The 20,379-nt window shown below is 38.8% G+C and overlaps 1 protein-coding gene across 1 annotated transcript in view; it reads left to right on the top strand.

Annotated features, from left to right (window-relative positions):
- Window positions 1-20,379, top strand: part of ROR1 (receptor tyrosine kinase like orphan receptor 1) — a gene marked incomplete at both ends in the record, with an annotated part of 381,045 nt that overhangs the window by 248,739 nt on the left and 111,927 nt on the right. Inside the window, 2 exons of the mRNA XM_084242691.1 lie at window positions 6,191-6,478; window positions 7,098-7,128. Coding sequence (XP_084098817.1) covers window positions 6,191-6,478; window positions 7,098-7,128 — 319 coding nt within the window. The remainder of the gene's footprint in view (window positions 1-6,190; window positions 6,479-7,097; window positions 7,129-20,379) is intronic.

Genomic DNA, 20,379 nt, shown 5'->3' with positions numbered 1-20,379 from the left:
CAGGAGAGGTCTGCTGCACCATGTGGGTTTCTCCCTGGCCGGCCGGGGATCAAACTCATGCTGCAGAGGCTGTGGATTGCTTCACAGTGCAGTGTTTAACCGCTTCTGCCACCAGGGAGGCCCAACATGTGTCTATTATTATAGTATCACACCAAGGGAATTTTCTCTGCCCTACAATTCTCCTATTGCTCCATATCCTCACTTTCACTTCTTGTAAATATTCTGAATTTTGACATTCTCATAGGTGTGTAATGGGTTTTTCATTGTCTTAATTTGCATTTCCTGATAACAGGAAATATAGCATCTCTTCATTTGCTGCTTTAGCATTTGTATATCTACTATGGTGAAGTGTCTGTTAAGGTCTTTTCTCATTTTTTAGACTGGGGACTTTGTTTTCTTATTGTTGAGTTTTAATGTGTCCTTGTATATTTTACATAACACTTACTCAAGTTGTGTCTTCTGCAAATATTTTCTCTCAGTCTGTGGCTTGTCTTCTCACTCTCTTGACATTGTCTTTTGCAGAACAGAAGTTTTTAATTTTAATAAATTCAAATTTACCAATTAATTCTTTTGTGGATCATGTCTTTGCTGTTATATCTGAACAGTCACCTCCATACCAAAGGCCCTCTAAGTTTTCTCCTATGGGATCTCCTAGGAGTTTTATAATTTCATATTTTACATTTAAGCCTATTATTTGTCAATATTTTGGGTTAATTTTCTGAACAGTGTAAAGTCTGAATCTATATTCTTTTTTGTTGTTTTTTTTAAATGTGAATGTCCTGTTATTCCTCTGTTGAAAAGACTGTTGCCTTTGATTCTTTGCAAAGATCAGTTGACTATATATATGTCGGTCATTTTCTTCGCTCTCTTCTGTTTCATTGATTTTTTTTTTGTTTATTCTTTCACCAATACCACGCTGTATTGGCTACTATAGTTTTGCAGTAAGTCATGAAGTTGGATACTGTCAGTCCTCCAACTTTGTTTTTCTCCTTCAATACTGGCTATTTTGGGTGTTTTGCCTCTCCGTATAAACTAGATTCAGTTAGTTTATGTTCACAAAATAACTTGCTGGCATTTTGATTTTTCTACCTACTGTCTGTGTGATCTTAGCTTTCTTACCCTCTGTGTCTTAAGTTCTCATGTGTAAAATGGGGGAAATAATAATAGCTTGTAACACCTGCCATAGTAATAAGTACCATTTTGGTATTCATTATCATCATCATTATTGTATCATCATTGTCAGGAGTGTCATCATCATTAATCGTACCACCCCTGGGAGACATAAGTCATTCAGGGACACGGAGTTGAAGGTAGAGTCAGCAAAACTGTAATTTTTTTTTTCTCTCGTCAGATTATACCCACCTCCCACTCACCCATCTACCATCTCAACATTTGCGTTCTAGGGAAGAAGGGAAAAAGGATGAGGACACTTCCACAGCTCAAGCATACTTGTCAGAGCTTCTGAAGCAAGCCACCAAGAAAAAGTACAAATAACCAGGTTTAAATGTTGAGGCCACATTGCTTTGTCTGGCAAGCTCAAGTGGGTTAAGCTCAGTGGGTCAGAACATGCCAGTGATTCTTTGGCTGCATGTTAGAAACATAAACTGTCCCAAGAACAGTAGGCCCCACAGGCACATGTGACAGATCTTGAATCCAAAGCCCAGGGAGAAGTGACTGCCTCACATAAACAACTAGTTATTGGCAGAACAGGTATCAGGTCCAGTTTGCAGATTTCCTCTGCACCAGGCCTCTTTGCTGAGATGCCCAGGTGTCATCTGAAAAGAAGGCTAGTCCAGAACATGCAATGGTCACACCACGATTTGGGTTGGAGATGAGAGGGGATCCCTTCATGTGGCCCATGAGGCTGCTACAGAAGGATCCAGCTGGTTCTGGGGAAGAGAATGGCCCATGGCCAGGGGCTTGTTAACAACAAGACTGATAGCAATGATACAGACATGCATTTTTACTTTATTTTATTCCAGTCACAAAATGCTTTCATGTTGTTTAGACCAAATATTGTTCTGATGCTTCCAGTCTTTGCCAAACTGAGAACCAGACCAGTTGCTTGTTCTACTTACTAAGCAAGCAGCTACAGATGGCAAGCAACTTTGAACATTTTTCTTTATCAGTAAAAAGTTAAAATCAAATTGCCTGTGTTTTTGCGAGGCTCCTTTGTTCAGGAAACACAAAGATTTGTTTACATTTTCTTTTCTCTCTCTGAAAACAAAGTGCTTGAGCTAGCCACTAGACTAGAACTCTCATATTTGTTTTCAGGTATTTTATAGGGTGTCATGGACAAATTCACCTCTCTGGCCTGCAGTTATAACTTATGTGGTCTTCAGCAAGTGGTCTCACCCCAGTTCTATAAATTCAGGACGGTATTTGACCAGGAAACCAAAGAGTTGGATGGATGATCGTGCCCTGCCTTTAAGAATAAGATATTTGTGAGAAAAAAGAAAAAGGAAAAAATAGGTAATATGATAACAGAAACGTTCACAGCCTGTTTGCTCTGTGTCAGACCCTATTCTAAGCACTTTCCAGGTACTATTTTATTTAATCCTCCTATGAGAAAGAGACAGTTGTTATACTGATTTCACAGGTAACAAAACTGAGACAAGGAGAGGTTAAATAACTTTCCCAAGGTCACACAGTTGACACGTAACAGAACCAGCAGAGGGTTGATTGCAGCCCATACTAACTTTATTGTTTTCCATAAATTTCAATCCACTTTCAGAGTATGGTTGAAATACTCCAGCCAGTTACATAACTCTTTGACTCTTGGCTAATTTATGTTCCTAGAAGAAAAGACTTGAAGCACAGTGTGTCTGAAATTGTGGTATGCAAAGCAGCTAGAGTTTAGTTGTAGCTCCCCTTTTGGCATTATATGTTACGTGGGCTTGGCCACAAAGCTTGCTGGGACTTGAGAAGCAACTGCAGAGGTAGGGAGGGAACAAACATTATTGCTTTGGTCAAAGCATGTGTCTTACTGTGGGTCCATAAGCAAGTCAGCTGATTTCTGAGACTTGATTCCCTCATCTGTCCCTGGAGGGCATGATAATTAATGTGCCTTTTCTACTTCACTGGATTGTTAGAGAGTAACAGGATACAGAGTAAAAGCATTATAAGGAAACCATTAATGTAGATACTGGTAATAGCATTGATGAACACATTTAAGGGTTACTTATTGCCAAATAGTAGTTGATGTTTGCCATGGGTTGCTCCATTTAATTTTAGTCCTCTTAACACTTTGGCCAGTTAGAACCCTGCTTTTTATTCCTAGTTTTCAAGAGGTTAAGTTACCTGCTGAAGGTCACACAATAGGTGGAGGGGCAAACCTGGGGTTCAAACCCCATCAATCAAATTGTATTTGACTGTTTTAATCAGTATGCTTATATTGGCATTGTTATGTGATGGCTATTTCTACATTTGTTTTCTACAAAGAAAACATAGTTACCCATTTTCTAGGTATGTGATAGGACTGTAAAATCAAGATAGCATCATAAAGTAACCTATTCGTTGGTCTCTCTACTCTGACATAACTCAGACATCTTGGGAACACATGCTTCTATCATTGAGCAAATACAATCACGAACTTAGTATATATGTATACTGATTATAGAAACATGTCCACTAGTTCAGCCTCTGTAAAATCCATATGGAGGTTTCTAAATCATTAAAAATAATCTACCATATGATCCAGCAAATTCCACTCTTAAGTATCTATTCAAAGAATGCAAAAACACTAATTCAAAGGGATATATATGCACTTCTATCTTCACTGCAGCACAATTTACAGTAGCGAAGCTATGGAAACAACCTATGGGCCCAACAACAGATGAATGGATAAAAAGATGGCATATATACACAATGAAATACTACTTAGCTATTAAAAAAAAGTATGAAATTTGAAATTTTGCCATTTGTGACATGGAAGGAACTGGACAAAATTATGCTAAGCAAAATAAGTCAGATGGAAAAAGACAAATACCAGATGATTTCACTCATGTGGAATAGAAAGAAACAAAGAAACAGACAAAATAATCCAAAACAAACCCTTGCAATCTGACTACAGAGTTAAGACTACCAGAAGGGGATAGTGGTGAGTGAAGCAAGCTGGGAGGGAGGCTCAGTGCAGTATGATGGAGGATTGTTGATGTTTTGGTAATGTGCGTAGTATGATAACTTACATTTGTAGAAGTTGAACCTATACCCTTAAATCATAGAGTGTGTTGGAAATCAATGTTGCCTCAAAAAAACCTATTTAAAAGAAAAAGAAACATGTCCAAAGATAGAGATTAGAACATAAATGTAAAGATACAGAGTCATTCATGAGTTCATGATTCTTGTTGTGAAAGATATTTATTCAGTGGCTTAAGTGAGATAAGAAGTATCATTATGTCACACAGCAAGTGATGGTCATGTTTACCTATATTCCACTCCACAACCATGATAAATGCCAACCACACATGGCACACTCCTGTAGGGCTCCCCAGACTTTCACAACATCCCTACTCAATTAAAGCAAATATTGAATTTTTAAATTATTGATTTTGGTCATTTATAAAACTATTTTATAGCCATTTGAGTGGTTAAGTTAGCTAGTTTAATGTCTCAAAAATGGTTATTTTTCAGTTAAGTTCAATAAATTTCTCTCTGTGATATTCCATGCACTAACTGCTAGACACATGTAGCTATTTAAATTTAAATTAAAAAAAAATCTGTTCCTCAGTTGCTTTAGTCAAATTTCTTATACTCAATAGCTTAACCTGTGGCTAGTAATTACTGGCTACTAATCAGATAATGCAGATTATAGAATATTTCCATCATTGTAGAGAATTCTAACAATGCTGCTACACATTAGGATACACTGAAAGATGCCTTAGTGACCAAACCATTCGGGATGCCTGCTTTTATGGCGTTTATAGCTCTGAAGTGAAGAAAGCTGTCTAATGTCTGTTGGGACTAAGAGAAGGGCAGAAGGCGATGGGAGGGTATGGTCACGCATCTGCTCAAGGATGGGCGGTCAACGAACATGAAATCAAACAAAACTTCATCTATGTAAATAATAGCCCAGTTTAAAAATTATTGTACTTAATTTTTGAACAATAAATTACATTCTCCGGGACTGGGTTCCACAACTAATATCAATATGATATTTAACATCTTACTGAGGAATACACTTAAATAAAATTAATTTCAGCATCAAACAGTTTAATATAATCTCAAAGGACACCGAATGCAAGATGTACTTACACTTTGATTCGATTTATACAAAATTCTGGAACCGGTGAAATTAATGATAGTAGGAATTGGAGCTGTAGTTGTCTGGTATGGGGTTGAAGGAATAGGTAAAACCATTATGGTAGGGATTGACTACAGAAGATCTTAGGTGTACTTTCTGGGGTGTTGATGTTGTTCTGTCTTAATAAGAGAATTGGTTACATTAGTATATGCATCTGTCTGTACTTCTAGAATGGTGTAACTACATTCCATAGAACATAAATTACATCTCAGTTAAAAGTTGAATGCACAGAATTATATATTATAACATGTGGTTGATATGAACATGGTTATGGAAATGTTCATAACTTCATTACTTTGTCTGCCAGAGACCCCTGCCTTCATAACCCTTATATCATCCTTGGCGGGAAGATTTCCGGGGTCCTTCCTGATGTTGCGCTATGTGGGTTTGAATACATTGCTCCTACTTTTCCAGTTTTTCATGCTTTCCTTCTTATCAAAAGCAGACATGCTAGAAGGATCTTTGCCAGAATGCTAAAATTGTGTTATTTGAGGTTTGGAAGATTCGAGGTGAATTTAAATTTTTTTCTCTTCTTCATCGCATTATTTAAGTTTGTAACAAAGGAGTTTTTTTTTTAATACTCTAAAACACAAAATCTCATGCTGTCTTGGTCTAAAAGGTACATTTATCCATTGGTACTGTCTAGTTTTTTTTAAAACTTTAGGTTTTATACTATAGGTAATAACAAATGTCTTTCCAATCTGCAGACTCGGTGGTGATTGTTTAGCAGCCCTGGGGTCTTGGTAAAAGTATAATTTCATGCCTGACTCCACCTTGCTGCTGCTGTTCAGTTTCTGTGCTCCTGGGGCACCCTGGAGTGGATTTGGGTTGCTTAGAGGCACTCAGCTGTCTGCTGCTCTCATCCGCCTCCTTTGCCCTATGTCACAGATTCTTACCTGACCCTCGATGAACCCATGAATAACATCACCACCTCCTTGGGACAGACAGCAGAACTGCACTGCAAAGTCTCTGGGAATCCACCTCCCACTATCCGCTGGTTCAAAAATGATGCACCTGTGGTCCAGGAACCCCGGAGGATCTCTTTTCGGGCAACCAGCTATGGCTCTCGGCTGCGGATCAGAAACCTGGACACCACAGACACGGGCTACTTCCAGTGTGTGGCGACAAACGGCAAGAAGGTGGTTTCTACCACTGGGGTCTTGTTTGTCAAATTTGGTAAGTGATCTCTGAGTGGAGCTGACCTTGGCCTTCAGCCTCTCTGGGGTGAGCACATAGAGAATATCTAAGTGCCCAGCAACCCTAAAGTTGTACCCATCATCTTACAAATCAGGAAGCCAAGGCCTAGTCGTTTTAAGTACCATGGGCAGGGCTGTCCAGCTAGTAAACAGCAGAGCATCAGTGACATCCAGATCTGTCTGACTCCATTGCCCCTACTTTAAGCCCCTGTATCAGTGAGCCCTTCCTCTGAGGAAGGATGTTCTTAGAGAATTTGGAAACATCAAAGATCCCTGCTTGCTGTGCAGTGTCCTCATGCAACCCCCAACCCCCGCTGGAAACTCCCGACAACATGAGGATGCCTACTCTCTTGACTCATTTTTAAGCACTTGTCATAGCATTTATCAGGCTCTGAACTGTGAGTTACCAACACGTTCTCACTGGTATGATTTTTCACAGAGGTGGGCGGGGGAAACTCAAGCAAAATAAAAATCCCAGAAAAATAAATATCACCTTGGGGTGGTTAAGAATTTTAATTTGTAATGGTTTGACTAGACCCCTGCTCACCTTCCAATAATTTAGAATGACTGTTTCTTTTGTTTTTCTTTCATTTCTTCAGGCCCCCCTCCAACGGCAAGTCCAGGATCGTCGTAAGTACTTTATATCTCCTCACTTGTCTTTGCTAAGGGTTCCTCCAGAGATTTCTAGGGCAAAGGCAATGTTGTGCTCTGTTTGGGCCAAAACACTGTTTCCAGATTTCATTCCATTTTGTCCTGCCCACATTCCATTATGCTTTCTCTCTCATGTGAAGATTCACAGGAGACCAGCATGGGCAGAAATTTTAAGCATGGTAATGTTGATTCTGAAGATTGAAGTATAGATCTAGTTACATTTGCTATTTTAAGATTAATTATTTAATTACAATAATGGATTTGGTAAAATCAAACAAAGATTGATGCAGTGCTGGTGTCAGAATCTGTACTCTAGCCTTTAGCTTAAGAGGGACTGTTGTACATTTCTGCAAGCATTTCTGATACTTTAGTTATTGAGCAAGTCAACAATAGGTGATCACTTTATTTTTATTCCCTTTAAAAAACCCAGAGGCACTAACTCTGACTCACATGAAGGAGAAAGCTCTATGTCTGGATTGAGTTACTTTGACATTTGATAAATTTTAAGTCACTTGGTAATAGAGCCTAAAGATGCAGTTTCTTTAACTGAGACTATTGTTGGTGCATTTGTTCTTTGTACTGGTTAGGACATTCTCTTCTTTTGCTCAGGGAGCATCCAATTTATGCCTTTTTCTTTATGTATAATTTTATTTGGTGGGATAGCCCATTTATAAGACCCATTTATAAAATGATTGCAAGAAAATATGTTCCCTATTTTGTAAATTTCTGAAGTAAAATTCACTGGACTTTGCCATGAAAGCATCGAAATGTCTAACCTAGACTACACCCATGGCAAGTATAACAGCCACTTAATTTGCTCTAATCCCCTCTGTGCCACTTAATTATAGTGTGGGATATTTTAATATATTTGTGTGTGCCTGGAGGCCCAGTGACCCACAATCCCATTAATAAAACAGGTAATGGGTAAAAATAAACATTGGCCTTCAGCCACACTGCTCTGCTATTACATCAGCCAGTTAAAAGCAACTGGAAAAGAGTCTTTAAAATCACCCCAGTGCTAATTGCATTCTACTTGCCCAGGTAGAAAATGTTGATTGATCTGCAAACAGGTCAGAAGAGTGTTCACTGTGCCTTGTATTTCTTGAAGTCAATCTTTTTTTTTTTAAATGATCTCACTATTGGTTGATATGTGAAATACTTTTGAAGTCTTACTTAAACAAAGAGGGAAACTTTTGTTCCTTGCTGTGAAAATACTTCCCACCCTGGTATTTTATTTGTTCCTGTTAATCTGTGTTTCAAATGTAGTTGATAATCTGTATCCCAGGTTGATTAATGTGTTTCACTAATCTGCTTGTCCTAATAAGCACTGAACTATTGATTTACTGCCAGTTCTACTTGCATCAGAGCATTTCTTTCTCATTATCAAAGTTATTTTTAAATATAGATATGTCCTTGCTTCTTGCCCTTTTCATTCATTCTTTGCTGCCACTTTTCTGATGTACTGAGTCTGAGTCTCTCATGATTTTGAATTTTATACAGAGATGGTATACCACTTTTGTGAGCTGATATTTATGGAGAAGGTATTAAAATTCTTTAAAGATGCTAAACCACAGCTAAAAATAGCCTGTTTTGTGTTAGCTGTCCAATTATCCATCACATTAGTCATCAGTAACATGAAATGTATAGTTGCTATATTTGCTTAAAGAAAGCTGCAATAAAATGCAATCAAAATAGGAAATACATTGGTGCCTTTTGTAGCTCAGTTTTCATACTTGTGCATCACCCACTGGCATTTCAATACCCTTTTTTTTCTCTTTCTCTTAGAAACCAATGACTGTATTTTTCTTCCTCCTTTCTCAACTGCTTACCTCTTATCCAATTTCTAAGAGTTCCCCTCTTCTTAAGACTAACTCCTATATAGAATGTCAGTTCCCTTTCCTATCATTATAGCCTCCAACCTGCAGACAACCTTACTTACAAGGCCACAGGTAGCGTCTAACACCATGATAGCCGTGGGAATATCACAACATTGAGGTTCACTGTGAAAGCCTCTTGTAAAAGTGCACAGTACTTTTGCCAAAGTAAGGTAGGACTCAAGTGCACTTATAAAATTGCTCTGTTTTCTGGAAGGATGTCACAGCAGGATTACTGCAAGGAAATAAAATGTAAGTCCATTATCCAACCCTTATATGTGGGACAGTGAAATACATTAGGTATATGGAACGTGGTGAAAACTGAGTACCATTTGAAACCACAGGACTACACAGCCCTATGTTATTATACTATACTGGCAAGGACTTTCAGGGCTTTTGAGACTCTGGTGACTGACATAAGAAACAAAGCTTATGGGCCTCTCCGGTGGCGCATCGGTTGAGCGCTGGGTTGCGAAGCTGCCCGCAGCCTCTGCAGTGCCAGTTCAATCCCAGGCCACCGGGAGAGGGTCCCACATGGCGCGCAGACCTCTCCTGCCGCGCCCGCTGCTCCCCTCAGCAGTGTACTTAGTCACTCTGCCTGCTCTGCTCTCCCCTCTGGCTCTGGTGAATTCTCTCACCCTCCTGCGTTTCTGACTGTACCCAGTGCTTATATAAATAAACAAACAAACAAATAAATAAATAAATCTTTAAAAAAGAAAAGAAAAGAAACAAAGCCTATGAACTGCTAGTCACTCCTGCTAAGTGCTGCATAAGGTTTTCACATGAAGCTTGCGGGATGGCATTTTAATTTGTAGGAAGAGCAAGTTTGAGATGTTAGTTAGGCTTCTGATAGCTTCAGGCTTTATTTCTTCTATCATTGTTGAGTCCTGACCCACCTTTGACAATTATAGGGCCTGAGGCATAAGTACAAATGGAGGCTCACATACCACACGTCTAAGTATTTAAAGTTGTAAATCAAGCTAGCAAACTGTTAAATGAAATATGTTCTGTCCTCCCACATTTACAAATATACCTTCATAATGACAAAATAAAAAAAAAACATGCAGTTATGATTCTTACATGACTGAAAGTCAGGAATGATCAAAAAGGACTACTTTAATCATTATTATGTATATCTTGATGTTCTGTACATGGGCCGGAAATATTATATATAATTTATAGGTTTTTATGTATTTTTCCATTAAATTTTTTATTACCTTCATTTTAGCAAAATAACTGTGTTGTTTTATATAAGATTTTTGTGTAGTGTGTTTTTTATTGACAACACTGCCAAATTAGACAAACTTTTCTGAGTTGTAATTATTTTTTAAGACAAATTTTAATTTAGAGAAACCATACTCCCTGGAGCAAGTAGCAACCACAATTATCAATGACATTCTTAAAGCAATACTTAGATTTGCTAAGAAATTTATTAGCAAACTAAGAATTTTGTTTGTCATATTCCAATATAGTAATGAGGTCATATGATCATCATGATTGCAGAATATATCCCAACTATTTTAATTGCATCAAAAAATCACTATCATGCTCCACAGATTATTCTGTACCTATAAAAATGTAAGAGTAATATCAACACTTAATGTATTAGTTTACTAAGGCTACTGGAAGAAAGTACCACAAACTAAGTGGCTTAGACAACAGAAATGTATTGTCTCACTGTCCCAATAGCTAGAAGTCCAAGATTAGCAGGGCTGGTTTCTTCTGAGAACTGGAAAACTTCTCTCTTCTTTTGGTAATCTGTCAGCATTCTTTGACTCGTGGGTGCATCACCCCAATGTCTGCCTGGATATTTACATGGCATTGTCCTGATGTGTATCTCCAGATCTTCCTCCTTTTATAAGAATATCAGCTATATTGACATATTGAATTGCAAGCCATCCCAATGACCTCATTTTAACTCGATTATGTCTGTAAAGACCCTATTTCCAAATAAGATCACATTCTGAGGTATTGGGGATTAGGACTTCATCACATAAATTTGTAGGGGGGGTCACAGTTCAACCCATAGCACTGAATATTGCAAATTTTTTCATTCATGTGAACTCTTAAAAGTACAATTTAAAATTTTGAGAGCTTTCAGAAACACTGAATAGAATATGAAGAAAAACAAGAAATTGAATACTTGGTAAATATTGTAATGATAGCTTGTTGTGCAAGAATCGATTACATTCAAATAGGGAGGAAGAATTGGACATGTTGATTAGCTTATGTTTTCGCTTGTGAAAGTGCTGTTGACACTGCAATCCTTCCTGTGCTCCAAGCAGTGACCATCTCTTCCACTAGTATTGTGGCACAAGACACAAACCTTTCTGATACATAACCATGGTGGCCTTCTATTGCAAGGACAGGGCAAGAGAGGTAGAGAAGTGATCCCTGGGGCCAGAACAGTGTTAATCACTGGAATGGATGTTTAAGGTTTTGGTTAAACTGTGCCAATACTGAGTGCCAGATCCCGAGACGAAAGGTCCCTTGTATGCTCTTTACTCTTACTAAATTTATTTTCTATGGACTTTTTCTATGTGGGCCCTATACAAAGCCCTTTCTTCCTTCTTCTGCTTCCTCTTCTCCCTTCATTTCTTCCCCTTCCTCCTCCTCCTCTCTCTCTCTCTTTTTTTTTTTTTTAAGATTTATTTATTTATACAAGCACTGGGTACAGTCAGAAGCACAGGTGGGTGAGAGAATTCACCAGAGCCAGAGTCGGGAGCAGAACAGGCAGACTGATGAAGTACACTGCTGAGGGGAGCAGCGGGTGCGGGAGGAGAGGTCTGTGTACCATGTGGGACCCTCGCCAGCGGCTGGGGATCGAACTGGCACTGCAGAGGCTTCGGACAGCTTCACAACCCAGCGCTCAACCACTGCGCCACCGGGGAGCTCCCCTCCTCCTTTCTTATTGTGATATAGTTCCCCTGCCATAAAATTCATCATTTTGAAATGTAAAACTCAGTGCTTTTAGTATATTCACTGAGTTGTATAAACCTTGCCACTATCCTATTTTAGAAAATTTTCATATCATAAAGAAATTCCTCCCAGGTCCTTATAACCCTTAGTCTATTTTCTGTTTCTATGAATTTGCCTATTCTATATATCCTATATAAGTGGAATCACACAATTGTTGTCTTCTTGTATGTGGTTTCTTTCACTTAGCATGATGGTTTCAGGTTCATGCATGATACAGCATGTAGCTGTACTTTGTCTTTTTTTCTAATAATTTGACACATAAAAATGGCATTGCATCCTCAGATATTGTTCTTATTTTTCAAGAATTTTTTGGCTATTTTGGAACCCTTGTGTTTTCATATGAATTTTAGGGTTAGCTTGTTAATTTCTGCCTAATAGGCAGCTGGTGTTTTGATAGGGATTGCATTGAATCTGTAGATCAATTTGGGAGTATTGCCATCTACAATTATAATCCTCCAATCCATGAATTTGAGGTGTCTTTCCATTTATTTAATTTCTCCGATTTTTTCAGTAATGTTTTGTAAATTTCAGAGTTCAACTCTTGCTCTTTTTCTGTTAAATTTATTTGTAAATATTTTTATTTTTCATTTTATTGGAAATGGAATTGCTTTACTTTTGTACTTTCATTTCAGATTATTTATTGCTGCACTATAGCGATACAAATGATTTCTGCATATGATCTTATATCCTGCACCTTTGCTAAACTCATTTTATTAACTCTGATTGTTTTTAAATATGTTGTATATTCCTTAGGATTTCCATGTCATTTACAAATAGAAATTGTTTTATTTTGTCCTTTTCAATCTGGATGTTTTTATTTTTTTTCCCCTAGTAACTATGTTAGAACACCCAGTACAACCTTGACTAGAAATGGTAAGAGTGTACATTCTGATACTTTCCCCTGATCTTAAGTGGAAAAATTTTAAAATGCTAGCTTGAATTTTTCTTAGGTGTCCTTTATCAAATTGAAAAAGTTCTCTTTTCTATTTTGTTGAAGTGGTGTTGAATTTCATCAGGTGCTCTTTCTGTGAGATGATCATGGGGTTTTTGTCCTTTATTACATTAAAGTGATGTATTATACTGATTGATTTTTTTTTTATATTAAACCATGCTCACATTCCTGGAATTATTCCCACTTGGTCATGGTCTATAATTCATTTTTATATATTTCTGGATTCAGTTCACTAGTATTTTGTTAAGAATTTTTGTGTCTGCATTTATAAAAGATATTGCTCTATAGTTTTCTTGTGATGTCTTTGCCTAGTTCTAACATCAGGATAACTGGCTTCTTGGAATGAGTTGGGTTGTATTCCCTTGCCTTTATTTTTTGAGAAGAGTTGGTGAAGGATTTATGTTCATTTTTCTTTAAATGGGTGGTAGAATTTACCAGTAAAGCCATTCAGACATAAACTTTTCTTTGTGTAAAGTTTCAAAGTTGTAAATTCAACTTCTTTACTTCTTTTTTTGTTTTAATTTTTTAAATTTATTTACACAAGAGCCAGGGTACAGGCCAGAATCACGGGAGGGTGAGAGGATTCACCAGAGACAGAGTGGGGAACAGAACAGGCCGACTGATGAAATACATTGCTGAGGGGAGCAGTGGGCGTGACAGGAGAGGTCTGCCGTGTTATGTGGGACCCTCGCCTGCTGACTGGGATTCAACCTGCACTGCAAAGACTGCAGACAGCTTCACAGCATGGCACTCAACTGCCTGCACCACCAGGGGAGGCCCACGATTTCTTTACTTCTTAAGGGTCTACTCAGATACTCTATTTCTTTCAGAGTTAGTTTTGTTGTTTGTGTCTTCCTAGGAATTTGTCATTTCATTTAATTATCTAAATTGTTGGTACATATTATAGTTTCCCTTAGTATTCTTTTAATTTTTATATTAGTAATGATTTCCCTTCTTTCAGTCCTGAATTTTTAGTAATTTGTGTATTCTTTTTTTTTTTTTTTGATCAACCTAGTTGGTCTAGCTAAAGGTTTTTCAGTTTTGTTGATCTTTGCAAAGAACTACCTTTTATTGAAAACTAGTTATCTAAATATTGTACTGTGGCCTCTCTGGAAATCATATCACCTCTCCTGATGTTATGTTGTTATTGTTACTGCTGTCTATTTAGTAACTTTCTGGAATAATTCTGCATTATTTATATACATTGGCATGTATGGTACTGAATTCTCTGCAGTTAGCTTAATGATTAACAATTGGACAGAAATTTCCAAGAACTGGTAAGTTTCCCACTCTTTACCAAGGGGCTCCATGTGTATTTTGGGACATACCTTCAATTCTGCAGCAGTTTATAACTATGCTTTTGCTTTCATTTCCTGCTTGACCAGGGACTCCAGTTTAGCCAGATGTGAGAACTTAGGGCTTTATCAGGTCTTTTCTGGGCATGCACACAGCCCCTTACCTAAGCACATCCTTTTGTATCCCCAGGAATGTCAGAAGTTTTCAAAAACCCTATGAGCATCTCATTTCTGAGATCCTCCCTTTGAGCTTTTGAGCTTTTTGGCCAGGCTCTTGTTTCTCCAACTGGTACCGCTATGGATTTTTCAACAAGTGTCCCACTAAGAAGCTGAGTCCAGTGAAATAAAGACAAGCCCTGTGAATGGGGATTTTTCTAGAGAGCCATTAAACAACTCCATTGTGCCAGTTCTCTGAAGATGGGGTTTTTGAGTCTCTTCCTCATTTCTCCCCCATTTCAAGCAATGCTGGGCTGCTGCTTTTCACAGCTGCTGTGGTGGCGAGTCAGCTGACTTTCAAGGTTACTGCAGAACTCAGAAGAGGAGATGGGAATAGGGCAAGTAAAAATTCCACAGAGCTCTGTCCTTACCAAATTTCAGTCTTTTTTTTTTTTTCCTTGAATAAATACTTCTCAGAGTGTTGCAAGTCTTTGGCTGATTTCCAGGGTTCTAAGAATGTGATTTTCACTTTTTTTTTTTTTTTTTTTTTTGGCCAATGTTCTCATTGCTTTTATGGAGGAACAGGTTTTTGAAGACTTCTCTGCCATTCCATATTCCCTGCCTCCTCAGGGTCCTTTGTTGTCCTTGTCTCCTTGTCTAAGAACAGTGCTGGTTGGGTGCCATCTTAGTGGGCTTGTGAGGGTCGCTGTTCTCATTCCATCAGCAGCTTCCTATTGTTGAACCTCTTCCCTAAATCAAGGCTATGTGTTGGTGTTCTTTATATATATCACCTCTGCTCCAAAACAGCTCTCCAGGGAAGATGTTTGATTCTCATCTTGTTGAAGTTATAACTGAACCTAGTTCATATATAATTTCTGCATTTTTAATCCTTTAGGATCATTCCATTGACTGACTTATATCCTGGTGAGATCTGGGCAGCACCAGTTCCCTATCATTCAAGTTGGCCTGACTTTCTCCTGATATATGTTTTGAACTTTTTTTTTAATTTTTTTTTTAAGATTTATTTATTTATACAAGCACTGGGTACAGTCAGAAGCGCGGGAGGGTGAGAGAATTCACCAGAGCCAGAGTGGGGAACAGAACAGACAGACTGACGAAATACACTGCTGAGGGGAGCAGCGGGCGTGGCAGGAGAGGTCTGCGTGCCATGTGGGACCCTCCCGGGTGGCCAGGGATCAAATCGGTGCTGCAGAGGCTGTGGGCAGCTTCGAAGCCCAGCGCTCAACAGCTGCGCCACCAGGGGAGGCCCTGTTTTGAACTTTTTGATAGATACAGATCTAGTCCAACATAAGCATTAATTCAATTCAACAAATGTTTATCAGCCACCTCCAAAATGCCTGACTGTCAACCAGATTGTATGGAAACTACTAAGAATCTTTCTGTGGAAGGCCTAAGCTTTGCCTTCATACTGCTTACTCAGATTGCTAGAGGCTGAAAAATCCGCCTTCTAGAGGATCAGCAAGTGCTTTCCACTTCTGCCTACCTTTCTCCTCTGAGTCATATTTGAGATTCTGTATTTAAAATTCTGCGTAGCAGCCTTAGTATTGATTTACCTTCATCTACTTTTGCCTTCTACTGGTTATTTCTCATTGTAGAAACTAGAGGGAGCTCTTAAAAATATCTTCTACCCTAGTAGTACCTTACCTCCTCCACCTACCTTAGGACTTTCCTTCATTTTTGGAGTAGATTCTCTGCTCCTTACTCTGGTCTAGAAGGCTCTCTGCCTTCCTCTTAGCCTGTCTGTGCCCTATGCCCACCTCAATCACCCAACTGTAGCGACACTAGCCAAGGTTCTGTTCCTTGCATGCTCTGGCCTTGTTCTGCAATCTTAGGACTTCTATTCCAGCAGTTCTGTCTGCTTGGAAGTCTTGGTTCTCCAATCTCTGCAAGACAAACTCCTTGTCATACAGTTCTCCCCTAAAATGTCACCTTCTCAGAAATGAGCTCTGAATCTAAAGTAACCCCTAGTCCTTTTCTGTCATATAACCCTGCTTCATTCTATTAGAGCATTTATCACTTCCTAACTTGTTCTCATTCATTTGTCAGCAAAGTAAACTTAAGACCTTGTCTGCTTTGTATTTCACTGTATTTCCTGTCTAAAACATAGACAGCAGCCAGAAATACTTGTAAAAACATTTAAAAATAGACACCTAAGTATCATCTTCTGTGAATGAGATAGTGATAACAGTACTTATTTCATAAAATTGTTATTAGTAGTAATGAGATCATGAATATAAAGTTTTTAACACAAAGAATTCTTTAATTGAATGAGGTAATATTTACTGACTGACTGACTCCACTATGTCACCTATCTTATGACATGAAAAGTCCTGCATGGGGTCTGAGAGACAACTAAAGTTCAATGAATTTAAGTTGTATTTCTTTCTTCCTCTGAGATTGGTAGAATCAGTTTGTAAAAAGGGAATGGGAAAAAAATAAAGTACCTATCACCTAGGGTTGTTGTGAATAAATGAAATAATAAGATGACAGGTATAAAGTAGCTAGCATTGTGCCTGGTATATATTAGAAATGTAATAATGTGAGTGACATCATAATCATCACCATCATTATCATTATCATCATCATTATCAGCATCATCATCATCATAGCTATTTGAGCAGAGGCTATGCTTTTTTCCCAGCAAGATTTTTCTGCTGGACAGCATTCCATGCTGTGAACCTCAACAAGAGAAGTTTGAAGCCTTTATTTCTTTTTTTCCTGTTGACCTTTGACTGGAGTCCCTCTCTGCAGAAAGACAAAATGACCAGCTTTTGATGAATTCTTTCCTTTTCTTATCTGCTTCCAAGTCTTAGCCACAGTGAAGAAGTGTAGCTGGGTGCTGGCCCAGCCCAGGAAGCAGTAATATAATTTTCAACTCAAGATAAACTCAAGGATAACTTTCAGCACAGCTACTTAGGCAGGTCAGGGGCAGAGGTGCCTTGCAGAAAAGGGACCAGGAAGTAACTCAGCAGCTGGCCCAGGACATAGAGGGCCAATTGCTCCAGTAAAGAAGTTAACCTCCTTTTCTTTACTCACCCGCCTGAGACTCGGTGCTCTGCAGAGAAGGGGCAGATGGTGGGAATGTGGAGAGATTAGATAAGAAGGATTTCCCAATCCCAGGGGGGATAGATCCAAAAGTACAGGAGGTTGAGAAGCCAAGCTCTTATATCCCAATCCACGCCTATCACTCAACAATCCCCACTGTATGAATAGAGTGTGGAAAGCTTCCTATTAAAGCCATACTTGTGAATATTGGCAACATGTACCTTTGTGTGCAGGAACATTTCAAAATAGAAGAGGAAAGATAAGTACTTGCTTTCTAGGAGCACACATTCTAAAAGCTTGTCTACCAGCCATGAACTTCCTGGCCTACTCGTTAGTCATGAATGTTTCTCTACACCTACCACGTGGTAGATGTTCAACCAATGTGTGTTAAATTGAACATGGAGAGTTTATATCTCAAGCTATTTTCTCCATATATGACAAAGTTTTATTCATTCCTGTATACTTTTTTTTTTTAATCAAGCTCATCGTATGTTCCAGGTCTCTGATTCTTAGATGCTCTTTTTAAGTCACACAAGTGGATGTCACAATAAAATTAATGTACAAGTCCTCATGCTACATCATTTACACTTTCTGTTCCTGTGCTTACGAGTTTTAACATTGGTTTCAGCTGTTAGCTACAGAAATGGGTTGGTACTTTTCAGAAATTAGAGGAAATTTTTCACCTGAACATAAAGGCTCAGCAAAATCAAAGTTCAGAGTAGTGCTTCTCAAATTGTAAAGTGCATACAAGTCACCTGGGGTGTTGTTAAAATACAGATTGGAAGGTATAGGTCTATGTGGAGCCTGAGGCTGCATTTCTAACATAATCCCAGCTGGTGCTGTGGGACCACATACTTTGAGAAGCAAAGACTTAGAAAAAAGGCACTCTCTGGCTCTTTTCTGTGTCACTCACTAGCCAGTGATCCTGGACACATTGCTTACCTTCTTTAGGCCCCATTTTCTCTATTTGAAAGCTAAAGTACTTGAGTTCAATATCACTTCAGAGTTCTAAGTCTAAATTTTATGACTCATTGAAACTCAATTTGTTATTTCATTTATTATATGTAGTAACCCCTCTTCTGAATTATATGCAATTTGCTTTGAGATTCATTTTCTCTGGTTTGAGATGTTTGTAGTCCTCTTTTATCTGCCATGTGCCTTTCCAAGCATGATCAACTAGTGAGAATGATTCTACAGAGAATTCCCTCTCCCACCATCTCCACCACTGAATTCTGAAGTGTCCTGACATGTGTCCTGCTGGATGAAGGGGGAGTAGTTAACTGTTTCGCTAAGTCGGTATCAGACTCTGCTTCACTTGAGTTAATGCAGTAGTATTTTTTCTCCTAGGTGCCTGCCTGAGAACTGAGTGCCTCTGTTTGAAGTTCAGTGAGGGGTTCATAGCAGTAGGCAGTGTATGTAGTGGAGACAGCCCCCTGATGTCCTCACGTGGGTTTTTAAGCACTGATCAGATGGCCTTGTTGCCTGATTGGCAGACCCTGAAGGCTGATGGGAAAATAAAGACACTGGGTTAACTTGTTTTTGAATACAGATTCATTATCGATTTGTACAGTCATAGAGCTTTCTGAGAGAAACAACGAGTCTTACAACAAAAAAAGTTAATGAAATGTTATAAATAATCTTGACTGGGCTAAGGGTAGACAAGCCTAACGATCAGTTATTTACATCAATGACATAATTAGCAGGAGACTTTTACAGCCTAAAGTTCCGGTTTCTTCTTCTCTTTTTGATCTTTGGTCTCTCTTTTCTATCAGTGTCAGTGTTAACAATTTCACCTTATTGCTTCTCTGACAGTTGCTCTCATGTTCATTCTCTCTCTCTTGTGCTCTCTCTCTCTCTCCTTCTCTCTCTCCAACTCTCTCTCTCTCACACGCTCTCTCTCTCTCTCTCTCTCTCTCTCTCTGACTTTAACACCCACACATTCGCACATCTACATACATACATGATCCCAGAGCAACAGTCACTGTTCATTATCTCGGGCCATGTTTCTTAATTCAAATTCTATATTAGAATCACCAACAAGCTTTAAAAATTACCCATGCTCACCCCAGACAAATTAAATTCAAATCTCTCAGGGTACTGCCCACTGGTTGTATTTTATCAAATCACACCCAGTGATTTCTTGTGCATTTACCTAGATTTGAGAAGCACCTTCTCCCAATCTTCTTTTGCATTTTCTCTCTACTCCCACCATTCTGCCCTGACACCATGTTGTTGATAGCAGAAGATTTAAAGCAGCAAGAGCTTCTTTCTGATAATCACATGCCTACTGCATCATCAGGGTCCAATCAGGAAAGCAGAACCAACTGGTAGTATGTAGCTCAGAGAAATTAATATAGGGAATTGGTTACACAAGTGATGAAATTGTTGAGAAACCAATAAAGGATGATGATAATACTCAAAGTTCAGCACCAGATAGAAGCTGAAGAAGTAGCACAGACTTGAGGGACAAAGAGAAAGGTGGTTTAACCAAACCCCGGGAGATTGTTATGATGGCAAACAGGTTCTATAGGTGCTGGAGCCAAAAGAAGATGTTCCTGCTGATTGCCCAAGGCAGAAAGAAGGGGGAGAAATAACCTGGCTTCTTCCTTCCTCACCACTTCCAAATGCCAGTCAGTGCCTCTATTAGGGGAACTTTGTAAGAAACTACCTAACTCAGGCAACCTGAGACTTGCAGCTTACAGAGGTGTCCTCCCCTGTGGATGCTGAGCAGAGCAGGGAAAAGCATGGAATGAATCTGGGCAAACTAGCCCAGCACAAGCACCAATACCCCTGAGAAAGCTGGAGGTAGAGGCAGGCTGGAAGGAAATAATCTGAGTCAGAGATAGTGTATTCAAAGTTGCTACCCTTGCCCAGCCTGCAGGGGGAACATCCAGTGAACAGTTTGAAT

The sequence above is a fragment of the Talpa europaea genome (assembly GCF_964194135.1).
Source record: "Talpa europaea genome assembly, chromosome: 9".
Taxonomy (NCBI): Eukaryota; Metazoa; Chordata; class Mammalia; order Eulipotyphla; family Talpidae; genus Talpa; species Talpa europaea.
The sequence above is the reverse complement of the archived record's forward strand: the minus strand, read 5'-3'. Positions and strand labels throughout refer to the sequence as shown.